The sequence below is a fragment of the Typopeltis vanoorti genome, chromosome 10 (assembly GCF_054136105.1).
Source record: "Typopeltis vanoorti isolate ZY-2024b chromosome 10, IOZ_Tvanoo_1.0, whole genome shotgun sequence".
Lineage (NCBI taxonomy): Eukaryota > Metazoa > Arthropoda > Arachnida > Uropygi > Thelyphonidae > Typopeltis > Typopeltis vanoorti.
In genome coordinates this window covers 75,846,265-75,860,549 of record NC_143558.1, presented here as the reverse complement: position 1 = coordinate 75,860,549, position 14,285 = coordinate 75,846,265, and the positions used below count along the sequence as shown (strand labels likewise).

At 35.4% G+C, this 14,285-nt stretch overlaps 1 protein-coding gene across 5 annotated transcripts in view; it reads right to left on the bottom strand.

The window, feature by feature from the left end:
• Positions 1-14,285, bottom strand: part of Bili (FERM domain-containing protein 8 Bili) — a 360,304-nt gene that overhangs the window by 257,515 nt on the left and 88,504 nt on the right. For all 5 annotated transcript variants that reach the window (XR_016548904.1, XM_090398633.1, XM_090398635.1 and 2 more), the window contains one exon: positions 4,528-4,704. Coding sequence is in view for 4 of the 5 variants with exons in the window: in XM_090398633.1 (XP_090254759.1) it covers positions 4,528-4,704 (177 nt within the window). In the remaining variant the exon portion in view is untranslated. The remainder of the gene's footprint in view (positions 1-4,527; positions 4,705-14,285) is intronic.

Below are 14,285 nucleotides of genomic sequence, written 5' to 3'. Positions count from 1 at the left end.
AAATTAAACAAAATGGTCAAGGGTACTGACAATTCTTTAGCCACTTTATGTACGACACGAGCTGGTATACCATCCAATCTCACAGATGTATTGACATTGAGGTTCTGTAATAGACTAGTTACCTCTACTTCATTCATCACAATTCCAGTATAAGCCGTTGGTTCTTCCATTCCTGCAATGTCACCACCTGGATGATATACTCTTGCAAAGTGCTCGCTCAGTAACTCAACTATATCAACTGATTTTGTTACCTCCCTACCATCGACATTCTTTAAAATCATTCTGCCATATACATCTTTTTCTTTTACTTGCAACATTTCTAAAAAACTGTTTAGGATTCTCTTTAGCCTGCATAGCCAATGTTCTTTCGTAATCCTTTTTTGCTTTTCTTACCACACTCGTTACCCTTCTGGCCTGCGCTTTATACCATTCATGTGTCTTGGTCACCTTTCTCCTTAATTCCCTCCATAGTTGTTTCTTTTTTTGCTGCTCAAGCTTAATGGTGTTATTCATCCATTTAACCCCTACTTGATTTATTATTCAGACTCTAGGTATACAGTCAGCCATTGCTTCATGCAAACACTTCTTAATCACCTCCCATGCACTATCAACTTCTAGCCCTTGCAGTTGTACATGTAATGGCATGGTACCAATCAAACTCCTATGCTTGTCATACTTACCAGCCTGATAATTCCACATGTACCCTGTCTTAATTGTAAATTCCACACCTTTAGCCACCTCCCTTGATCACATTGCTCACCAATTGGTGGCAATGTCGTCATATTAGTTAGAGTCAAATCCTCAGATACAATTGCTAGGTCAAGCACTCTCTGACCCCTAATATTTTCCATTACATGCTGTTGCAGAAAGTTATCCCTTAATAACTGCATAAAATCCAATTCCTTCCTCCCGTGTGTCCTCTCCTCACTCCAATCAATGCTACCATAGTTGAAATCTCCCATAATAATTACCCTCCTTCCACTCATTTCTTCTATTTGCTTGTGCATACTATCTCCACTATCTTTTCCATCACCTGGTCTATAGTAGCCAATTGTATATTTTGTTCTGCTAGACTCTATCTCACACCAAACAGCCTCAAATGTGCTCTTTTCTCTATCCTGTAGTTCAACTTCTATTCTCCTTGGCTGCAGCTCATCAGCTATCATCAACAATACTCCTCCCCCCATTTTATTCTCCCTGTCATTCCTGAACACACTATATCCATCACATTTAATCCCAGTAGATATATCATCTACAGTCAGCCATGTTTCACTAATGCCAATAACCTGTGGCCTGGAAGTGCCAACCAAGGCCAAAAATTCTTCCTTCTTGTTCCTAATACTCCTAGCATTAGTGTACATGAATTGCAGACCCCCATTAGCTCCATCCCTACCTTGATGCCTTATACTAACTATCCCATTCTGATTTGTTGTCCTTATTCGCTCAGGCATATTATACTCATTCATACACTCAACTGCCTTCCTAAGGTCTGCATATCTACTCCCCCCCCCCCTTAATAAATCTAGTTTCCCTCATTCTGCACATCCATTTCATTCAACAACACTTTTTCAAGTCTCCTTACACCGAATCCATTCAAATTCAAACCATCCATCTTATATGAATCCTTTTACCCATCGAACTCACTCCACACATTCACAAATTCCACACCACACCCATGCATAAAGTCATTTGCAATTTTGGCCCTCCTTCTAAACACTTCACTGTCATACCACGGCAAAAGACTAATCATCCTAACTCTCTCACTCTTTTCTTTTGCTACCTCAAACAATTCATTCAGGTCCTCTATCATTTCTATTTTATCTCCTTTCAAATCATTCGTACCTGCCACAACTATCATTTCTTTCACCCTATTTTGCTCTCTAATAGACTCATGTCCTTGATAGTCACACCAGGTTGGTACGATTTTGTTAAATCCTCCACTAACACACCTCGTACTAACGAATCTCCATACAGCACTTGCTCCTTCATTTTGTTTACATTCACAATCATTCTCGGCTGGTACACTCGGTAGACATTTGTGCATACGCTCTAGCTGCCGTTTTGCTCTGTGTATCACTCCACTCAACAATGCGATCTCACTCATTGCATCTATCTCATATTTTTTATTAACTGTTAAACCATTAATTTCCTCTGTATTAATACCATCATTCACACTTTCTACATTCATGTCCTCACAGTTCTCTGGTACAACCTTGCAATTTCTTATCATATCGCTATTATCTTCATTCTGAAATTTGACAAAACTATCACACTCACGACCTGAAATACACTTTAATTCCTCATTTTCCTTACATTTTCTACACACATTCACTCCATTATCATCATCTAACCATACTCCAACCGCTCTCTGCAAAGAGTACATTTTGCATATAGTACACTGGATAATCTCCTTTATATTAGTTATTGAACAAAGATGGCAAACCATTATTACTAGCCGCCATTTTCCTTCTTACGGGAACCATGTGCTCGCTTCTATCGTATTTTATCAAATTAATAATTGAAACACCAAAAACACACAAACAGACACACTAAGATACGCAAAGCAAACAAAACTATGTAATATTCAAGCAAAATTGTCAATGATAACTTAAAATAACGCTTATTATCTTGTCAGGAGCTCTCGACAAACACTACAGACCACGAATCCCTCTAGCGGCCAACCAGTGCAAAGTTCTTGGGAAAGTTTTGTTGAATTTGTTAATGTATGAACATATATTTTCAGTAGCTTCTTCCAAACACCATTCATACACTCCTCTCACCTCACTCCAAGCTACATCTACATTCTTTGTGATGCATGATATTATATTCCTTCCAAAAGTTTCTGAGGGTTCCCCCCTATCTCAGAAACAGTAATAGTCTGAGAAAAACTATTTCTTAAATAATATCTTCAAGGCAGCAATATGCACTGGATTGGCCCATGGGTTTCATAAGTGAGGTGGTACTGAGTGAATGTAGTAATGGGATAGGAAACGTAAGTATGTGTGGTCATAAGTCGAGGACTGACTGCAGTTTGAAAGATTTCCATGTTTGGTCTAGAGTAGTGTTCCCAGATTATCTAACACTGAGTCCACCCCAAAATACTACACTGCGCTATATATTTTGAATGTTTTTTATGGACAAGACTGACTCTAAAAAAAAAGAAGAAATATATCAATATATGGCAAGAGAGAACAAGATATCAGTCCTGAAAATTGAGTAAGTACGTAATTAGTGTTGGAGAGTAGCAAACAAATTAAATGGATAGAAAGAGGGAATTATGAGTAGTGCCAGTAAATGAATTTAAGAAAAGATATAGAAGGCAATGTGTGGATTAATGGGGACTTGCTTAATGAGTCCTCAAGCTCCATGGAGCTACCTAAGTAGTTACTGACTATTTAGACTGCAAACTAATTTTTATTAATTGTTTCTATAGTGAAATTAGTTTTTGAAAATATCAATTCACACTACATACAGTTATACTGTAAGTAAAATTACATATGAAATGAAATGTCAAAAAAAGAAGATTTATAATAATGAAAAACTAAAACAGTTATTTAATAAAAGATGCACCATATGTTTTCTGTAGTTTCTCAACAAAAAGAATCAGAAAACTACTAAATAACTTGAATACTAAAAAGTCTGTGAAGTATGGTATAGCCATATATCCCAAATTTTAGCATATTCTCAACAAAAATGATAAAACTGCTCTATGTGTCGCATGAAATGTGATATTCTAAACAGCATATTCTGCATGCCACTATCTTTATGGATAGTATGATAATGCACCAATGCCAGTGCATTATGATGCTACATACTGTCCTGCGTGCGTGTGTGCACCTGCATATTTTCTTACATATCATAATTATAACCATAAATGGATTCAGCATATATGAGATATCCGTAGGAAGTTTCATATGGTAAGGGTTATGAAAGCAATGAGTGAACTCTAGATTACAGAAACCACACCCTCCAGATGAAACAGAAAAGTTTTAATATCATAGGAATAAATAATATAATGAGTAGTTTAAGGAAGCTTAGTCTACTTAACTAGCCTAATAATAATAAAATAATTGTTTTTAGTTTTCCAAAATTTGGATGGTAGCTGATGTCCTCATAACAACCCTCATTTTGCTGCATTGTCAAGAAAGAACAGTTAGATAGCTTTCTTCACAATCAAAATTGTTATTACTCATAACCAAATAGGATGTGGGGTTTGAATCCCTCTTTGAGTGTAGATGTTTGTAAATGTCTTTAGATGACAGATGAATTTCATTTCCCACAATGAGTCTTGTTTACTGTAGGCCTGATAGCCTGAAATGCCCTGGTAAAGTACGTTTTTGGCCTCCCCTTAAGTAAATGATAAGCTTATGATCTTTTGCAGACAGGATGTGTACACGTCTGTGTGTGTGTGTGTGTGTGTGTGTGTGTGAGAGAGAGAGAGAGAGAGAGAGAGAGAGAGAGAGAGAGAGAGAGAGAGAGAGAGAGATATAACAATTCCCAATTTTAAGTTTGATTAATGGTACTTACCCAGTAATGGTGAAATTATCCACAAGGCAAAAACTTCTCGTGCTTGTGAAGGTAAATTTAATTCTTGGTCATCTTGGAGTATTATCTCCAGTAACTCCTGAGCAGTAATTTGGAATGATGTTTCAATTTCTATACATAAGCCAACCTTATCCATAAGGAATATACATATTTCTTGTTCTAAAAGCAAAAAATAAAATACAATAAAATAAGAAAGAAATCAAACTATCAAAGCAACTGACATACCATATATATACAGACTGATGGAACATTTTATGAAACAATATGTACCATGTAAAATATCTGATTTCAGTTACAAATTTATACACATAAATTTACATGATCATAATTTGCTATAGCTGAACAAATTTATAAATTCCAACATGATGATCTGACACATCAAACATATTTCACTATATAATGATACTGTCTTTTATTTATTCATAATAATGGATGATGAGAAGCAATATGCAAGTCTTGCACAGTGAAAATAAGAAAAAACACACTCCTTATTTATGTAAAATTTAAAGTACTAAAAAAAAATTCTAGAGAAGGCTTACTTCAGAAAACCATTCATGTACCAACCATGGATCTTTAGACATTAACATTTTTTAAATGCTAATTTATAAAGTTTTTTAATTTTATTTAATAATTTTTTTAAAGTCTGTTTTGAAGTCTAATGGTTCTTAAAGATATAATTATATTTCTTACTTCATTTTTCCAACTGCAGTTAACGTATGTAAACCAAATTTTTTTTCCAGTTTATAAGAGAAGACACAAAAGACAAGTTGAATGAAGCAAACAAGTAGAGGAAAGAGTAAAGGCTGCAAGAATGTTGATACATTATGACAGGAGTGATCTGAGGAGAGTTGCAATTGCACATAAGTCAGTAAGGAGACCGTGTTTGAAAAATGGTATGCAGTATGCTGATGTATGTGATGACTGATGTTCAAAAGGATTTGTACTTGCAAGACAGGTTACGCTTGAATGGTTTTGGCATCAGGCACTTAGAGAAATTTTCTTCAGTAGACATGAAAGTAGACATGTCTAGGTGGTTGCATTAAAGAAGGGATTTAAATTAAGTAGTTAAAAATTGTGAGTGTAATAAGGGGGGGGAGAAGAAAAAAGGTTAGGGATGGCTGAGAAATGTAGGACTAGCTTTGTCAAAAATAAAAGTGCATACTATGGATATAAGGAAGGAGAATTGAGGAAATAAGGAAGAAGAATGATAGAGTTTAATATCAGTAACCTGTTTGATATGGACTAGTTCAAGAATTATCTGAACACTGATCAACCTAGTGATCAAGCATAAGGAATAAAAAGCAAGGAGTTACTAGCACTGGTAACGAATGAAAAAATTACATGGATTAGTGAGCCCTGGCTGACAAAGCAGAGAACGATATTGTAACAGGAACAGAATGTGATAAGTTCAGTTTATTCAGGGAGGATTAAAAAAAAAAAGGGGGGGGGGAGAGTACTACTGATTGCTACAGAGGAATTAAATCCAACCAGAATAGAAATCTCTGGTGACTGATGATTGAGTTTGAGACTGTTTGGTATTAAACAGATATGACAAAATACCCAACTGGGTGTTACTGCAAACTAGTATTATCTGAAGATGATATGAACTGTATAGACATAAATCTTGTGAATACAAGGTGGATTATCACAAGTGATTTCAACTATGGGAATACATTTTTCTATAACAGACTGGAGGGAGAATAAAGCATGCAAGACAAGGGAAAATTAATTTACAGAATTACTCAGGGATAAGTGCCTCCGTAGTGCAATTGGAAGAATGACAGTACATGTGCCCTTTGATTGGAAAAAGCCTATGCTCAATTTTCATCACGACAGAAGGAATCTTTATATGAGCTTTTTCAATTGAAGGTGAGGTAGCAGGATTTTTTCTCCCAGAAACTAGGGTTTTTCATCTCGCATACAAACAAACTGGCCCTTCAGAACACACAAAATTTACAGACAAAAAAAAAATACTAGTTGTGGTGGCGGGCAGTAGATGGCATTGATGTAGATGATGATGGTAGAAGAGGTTCAGTATAGTGGTGGAGACAGAGCTGTACAGTACGTGTCCTCCCTTGATGAGTCTTCAGGCTCATTGGAGGTGTTACGAATAATAATAATAACTACCTTAAGCAGCATGAGATCAAAAGGATTCACAGAACAAGAACTGCTAATCTGTGGGGGAAGGTAGGGAAATCTTTTATGTTGGTATTGTAGTTTTCTGTGGCTACTGTTGTTTTCTTTTTCTATAATAAACTGGATTATGTCACTGATAACTAAAGGGATGGAGGAATGAGTAAAGTGTTTAGGCCATGAAAGCTAAACAGAAAACATGTCATCATTATGTCTTAACCAGTTTATTATTCTTATTATTATGTAATACCTCCAAGGACTCATTGTGAGAGGTCACATTACTCCCATCTGTTCTACTTAAACCTCAAGCTTCACAACAACACTACTACCTTTAACACACCACCAATAGAATTTTTTGCCTGTAAACTGCATGTGTTCTCATGGTTGATTTGCCTGAGATGAAAAATCTGAGTGTCTGGGAGAAAAAAACCGGCTACCTCTATAATGTCATATGGAGGTAGCAAGTTTTTATCAGCTAACTCACTTCATCTGAAAAAGCCCATATAAAGATTCCTCTTGTCACATTGTGAACTGAACTCAGTTTCTTCCAAGCAAAGGACACATTGTTCCATCATTCCTCCACCTGTGTTATGGAGATGCTTAGTTGTAGGGTTAAGAATAACTAGGTTGAGAGCATTTTCTTCAAAATGCAGAAATTGGTCAGGGAGAGGAGAGAAAGAGAGGGTGTAGCATAAAACAAGACAGTCTCTTAATTGTTTGTATATTATGACCTTTCAAGTGAAAATATCATTAATGGTAAAACTGTAGAGATCTGCTATGTTAGAAGAGGACATTTCATATTACTGATAGGGTGTTCATTAAGGAGAATATCTGTGAACAGAAAAGTGATGCTCAAACTGTAATAGTTTAGTTGTTTAGGACTGAATTCTGGGTGAAGATTGTGAAATGATTAAAGGTTTTTTGTTTTATGTATGAAAGAATACAGACTGTGAGGAGAAGTGGTAGTTAGTGTCTGATTAACTACCTGGATATCTGAAAGGAGGTGGAGGAAGGAAATAAGAATAGCAACTTTAAATAGTGTTATTTCACTCAAGGATTTTACATAATCTATATATCAAAGAGAAGGAAGCATTGAAAGGTTGTTGCAAGTTATTTCAGTTAATTCAGGAGATTACTTTAAGAATATTTTTGTTTAAATTTTTATTTGTTTATGTGGGAGTGAGTTAGCAGAGTCATAATCTATTAGCCTGAGGGTGTGCAGAGGCCCTAAGCAGAGTGTTCTTTTTTTTTGGTTGTAATCATTCAAGTTTGGGATTAAAATGGCATTATTCTTATCCACTCTAGCAATGCAATTTTTTCCATAGATTTTAGGACAGTGAATTGAACCATGGAGAGATTTCATTTAAAAGGTAGTAATTAGATAAGGATGTTTATTACTGAGCCTGATGATGTAAGTTGTAAATGCACTTATAAGGTCCAACATTCCTAAACAAGGTTGAATGTAAGGACACTGACAGCTGCTTTGTTGAACATCTAAGAACAAAAATTGATCATAACTAGAAGAGGTTGAATCTGTAGCTGAGTTCTAGCAACAGTTAATTACTGATTTATAGAAACATCAGAAGGATAGACCAAAAAAAATCTGGATTGAGAACAGTGGAGAATATGATTTGAATAGGGCTAATGATTGCATTTCAGCAAAGCAAACACAAATCGAAGTGATATATTTAATTAGTAAAGTAGGCACTCTGTAAATGTACAGGCCTTTTGATTAATGAAACTCAGCTTTTATATTCACACACCGTTTTACACACACTGGTATAGTGCACATATCCTAACACTGAGGAATGTTAGCCAGCTGAAATGCTGAAAAGTTTCCATTTACCAAATTGCCATTTATTTTGCATATGATGATCTCATTATGAATTATCAACAAATGCTAGTTGAAGATTTAATGGAAATGAAGCACAGCACTTAGGAATAAAAATTAAATTTTAATTTAGTTCTTCTAATATTTCATCTCTATCATGAAGACATTATCAGGAGTAGAATGTAAAGCTGTACACACACACACACACACACAGGCAACCCAAAAGAAGTAAAACAATATGATTTAGAATAATATTAGCATAGACCCAGAATGATTAGACTTAGAATACGAATTACACTACTAATCCACAACCCAACAACATACATATTATACAATAGCCATGACTTAAAAGAAATACAATCTTCACATAGCTTGCACACTCCAAAATGAACTTGCTACCCTAATCCAGTCTCCTAAGGATCAACCATTTTCCTTCTTAGTTCCAAGTGTCTATAAACTGGTCTATTATGAACGAACTGGAAGAACAGTCAACAGCATCCATCTAAAAGAATAAAAAAAATGTATCTGTCACCATGACTATGGACAAATGTCAAGCCCCAAGATTCCCAATACTATTTTTTTTTTTGTCTGGAATTGGCATGTATTCTTAAAAGCCAACCTAACTTAAAGATATAGAAATATGTGGAACTCCAAAAGACATGGGAAGCTGTTACAGAGGTCAACCAAATTAAGAACTTAGATTCTAAGTTCTGCTAAAGCATGTCTGCATCTTTTGTGATATTATCAATGAAAGCTAAAATTTTATAATGCACTCCCAGTGATGTCTCTGTGAGTCACTCTATATTGTGAAAGAGACAAAGGCATTAACCACCCAACTGGCCATGACGTCTATAGACGTCAAGGTTACCATGGATGTGAAGTGCATATTAAAATTGTAATACCATTGATATTACATTGAAATATATGATGGATACGAAGTGTATGAGGAGTGTGTATTTTATCCATTATGGCTAGTTGTGTTTAATTTCTTGATTCTTTTCTTTGCAATGTTTCATTTTCCTTAAACCTACATTAGTTATAACTAGCACCTCAGCTTACTTATATGGTAATAAATATTATTATTGTGATGCAGTACATGCTCATTGTAGAGATCTGCTTTAGGCATCTATCCTCATAGTGAGTTTCACCAGCCTACTATCATTATTATAAAGAGGGTGTTTCAGGAGGAATAGGAAATATTTTGGTAGGTGATAGTATCGATTATTCTGAGTAAAAAAGTTCATATGAACATGCGTTCAATTGTCAGTAGAAGGAGATACAGCTGTTTGAAACTGGCACATACCTCTCTGTAGATCAGGTGACCAGCACACAGCTCTGAATCAGATGTAACCAGTAAGAAGCAGATAGAACCAGATACAATTTTGTGTTAAGAATGCTGCACATCCCTACGCTTGTTGAATATGCTGATATATTCATTTACAGTTTTTTGTAATGGAAGTGCTGTTGCTGCTTGTAGAGAATACCATCAATAGTTTCCTAACTGCAGAATACCGGATTCAAGAGTGTTTACAACAAACTGCTTGAGACTGGCACTGTTCTCAGCAGTCATATTTTTTATGTGGAAAATAATAAAATGTGGATGAAGCAGAACACATTCTTCAGTTAGAACATAATTCTACTACAAGCACATGGAGAATTTCTGCACGTATTGGTGTTCCACATGGCAGACATTATGTGAGCGAGGTTTGTATCTATTTCATATACGGCAAGTACAACACCTTCTCCCAGGAGAAGGCAGTCAATTGGTATTTTGTTCGTGGGTAAATGCTAATCACCGATTAATTCCATTAATATTGTTCATGATGAAGCTACTTTCACCTGTGACGGTATCAACACCACCCATAACTGGCACCAGTGATCTGACAAAAATCCACAATACCACTGTATAAACAAATTTTCTACATTGCTTCTCTGTAAATGTGCAGTGAGGTATGACTGACAATCACTTGATTGGACCTGCTGTGCTGCCAAATCATTTTACAGGGCCCGTTTATTTACAATTTCTGCAAAACAAACTTCCACTACTACTACTGGAGGATGTTCCCTTGGCTACAAAGATTGTTATGTTCTTTCAGCACGACAGAGCTCCTGAAAAATCAGGTGACACAATATCTAAATCGAACTTTCCCTGAACGATGGATCAACTGCGATGGTCTCGTTCATTGGCCATTAAGATCTCCAAGACCTCAGTCTCTTAGATTTTAGTTTGTGGGAATAGATGAAAGGTGAAGTATACAACGAAAAGGTAAATACAAGAGACAAATTAATCGCTTGCATTATGGATAATACTGCCCTAATAAAAGAACATTAAGATGACCTCAGAAGAACAACATGTACTATTACCACAAGAGTTGCAAGGCGCATTGAGGTTGGCAGTAGAATTTTATTTATTATGAAATTTAAATTACAATACTTATCAATTATTTGTGTTTTGTATCATTCAAACAGTAATAAATAACAACAATAAAACACTTATCATTCTTTAATACCTTTCATAATAGCTTTTTACATGCCAGTTTCAAACAGTTGTATCTCTGCATCCATCGACAATTGAACATATGTTTATATGAACTTTTTCACTCAGAATAATCGATACTACCACCTACCAAAATATTTGCTGTTCTTGCTGAAACACCCTGTATATTTTGTGTCTCTCAACCATATAAGATTGTAAACTTATAGTATATAGTACCATGGGCATGCTAAGGATTTGTTTTGTTTTTTTTAATAATTTTTTTTTTTAATTTTTCATTTATATAACATGGAAAATCCTCTATAAACCAAACAGAGAACTGTTTCCAGCTACTTCAGGCCTTTAATGAGCAAGGTAGGGCAGCAGTTTCACACCAGAAAAAAAATTCATCTCCCACCTAAAGACAATCACAAACCATACATGCCAACAGCAGGATTTGAATCCACAGCTTGTGGGTTGGAGAGTGGGTACATCAACCACTTCACTTTGTACCCTCACTAAAGTTTCTTCTCATTCATGCCCTTGAAAATTCAAGTAAGCTGATCTGTATACTGTAGTTCAGATGTCTAATCAGACTATATACATCAGGGGCATCATATCCTTATCTCTATCAGTTGAAGCAAAATCCTCTGGCCTGTCTACCACCCATGCAATGAGGTGATGTAGACTCCCTTCTCACCATTATCACAAAATCTCATGTGTCCTAAACTTCCTCTAAGTCTCCCATCTGTGGATCCCAAAGTTCAAAACTTAGCATACATTAAAGTGACATACCTACTTATACACTTAGCTTACATTAAAGTGACATACCTATTCATATGCTCCCCTTATCAGACTATTCAAATCATCCTGAAGAGTATTGCTTCAGTAACATAATATCATTCCTAATAACTCTCCCTAAGTCTTGACATCTGCAAACAGTTGAACACTACTTTGCAGTCCACATATAATACTGCTGACATAAGGCTGAATAGCAATAGTCTTGCTATTGAGTCTGTGGAACCTCACTAGTCACCCTCCTCCTTGATTTTTACACTGCACAGCACAATTGACAGAATGATGGGACAATGAGCCTTTTTGACGAGAAAATATCCATATCTGATTCTCATCATGACAAGAGGACTCTTTGCGGAAAGTTTTCTCACTTGATAGTAAATTAAACTAAAAATGCCAAGAAATCATATTCTTGTTTAATCCTTTATCCAAGTATAAGTAAACAAATTTTGCACTTGAAGTTTCTTCATCACTAGGCTACTTGTATACAGAGACTAATGACTTCACATTAATTGTTAGTACAAGTAGCCTAGTTGTGAAGAAACTGTGTGCAAACTTTTGTTTGCTTACACTTGGATAAAGGATTAAACAAGAATAATTTCTTGGCATTTTTAATTTTAACAGGAATCTTTATCATTAGACCTCCAGGGAGTCAAGGGCTCATCGATGGAGGCCATACATCATCACGCCAGCTGTCATACCTTTCTTTTAAGCTCATTCACACTTAGATGCACTCACTACTTCAACAGGCAAACTGTTCCACTCACTCATGGTTTTTTGAGAGAAAACTAGCTCGTATTCCTTTCTTAACTGCACACAAACTCACAGCTACCCCTTGTCCTCTCCCCACTTTCCCTATAATGAAAAATTTTATCAACTGATATCCTATAACAGTCTCTCAAAAGTATATAGATACATCGCCCTCCCCCCCCCTCCCCACTTTCTTCTGTCTAGTAGTGTCTGCAATCCATGAACTTTCAATCAATCCTCATGATCGACAATCCATAATCCCGACATAATCTTCATAACTCATCCTGTTGCTTTTTCTTTATTGCTTCCAAACCCAGGAGACCAAATCTGCAAACAGTAGTCCACATGAAGTTGCATCAAGGCCTTATAAAGAGGCAAAATATTCCAAAATTTAACATGTCAACATTCGTTTCAACTTTGCAATTATTCTCTGAATTGTATTTGCAGTTTTTGTTATGCGACCTTCGGATTTCAATTTTCTATCCACCACAAGTTGGACAATATTCTGATGACATACATGATAATGGGTAAATTTGGAATTGACACAAGAAATGAGAGGAGAATATCTGCTTGATTTCTATAGAGAATAATAATCTCAAACACCATGTTTTACCATAGACCTGCCCACAAATACACTTGGACTTCACCATAATTAAATACTGAGAACTGCATAGATTACTTCCTAATTTGTGAAACTGTAAAATCCTCTGTTTTGAATGTCAAAATCCTTCATAGTATTGAACTGGATACAGATCATGAACTTTTATCTGCCAAGATCCAATTAAAATTTCACAAAAAAATTAAATAAAGTAAAACACTTCAAACCAAATCTGGAAGAATTCCACTTGGATACTGTTAAAACAGCATATCAAAATAAGATCAGTCAATGTATAAAGAAGAGACAAGACAAGGAAGCCATTAGTATTGAAAATGAATGGAAATTTCTGAAATATATTTTAACCAGCTCAACTGACAGATTTTTAGAAAAGAATTATAAAACCAAATAATCACTGGATAACACCTGAGATAATAAGATTATAAGAGCAGGAAAGACAGACTAAAGAAAATCTGAATAAACTATATAATAACCAAAATTAGAATATATTACAGAAGCCTACAAAATCAGCTAGACAGGATGTGCTGAAATGCAAAAATAGATTGACTGAATGATAAAGTAGACAAAAGTACAGAAGCCTATTTATGTCATGACTCAAATTTTCTCTATTCTACAGTTAAAGAAATTACCAAAGACTACATTCCTTTTCACCTTGCACCATGAAAGATTCAGAAAACAAGGAAACACATCTGGTACAATTATTTTTCTAATATCTTTAGTTTATAAAATTGTTAAACTTAGAGTGGAGTATAGTAACTAGCAAAGAAAAGATGATGGCAGCTTTGTCATCTTTACAAGAGTTAAATTTTGATTTTAGTCATTTCATGAAATGCGAAATGTGCTATGCATATTTGTTAGATTATGTCGATAAATTATGGATATTAAAAGTGGATGGAAGGAGGGTGCGTGAAGTGTGATCTGAATGCGGACTTGATGGGCAGTAATGCATCGGTAACTGAAATCTGATAATACTGAGAATGCCAAGAGAAGGATTAGTGCTCGTCTGATACCAAAGAGAGAGACAATGTAAAAAAGCAATGAAATAGAAGTAAAAAAGTTGTGAAAAGTGAACATGCAATCTGCTGAATGAAACAATCGACGGTAGCAAGAATGACAAAAGTGATACGAATGCATCACTTTTG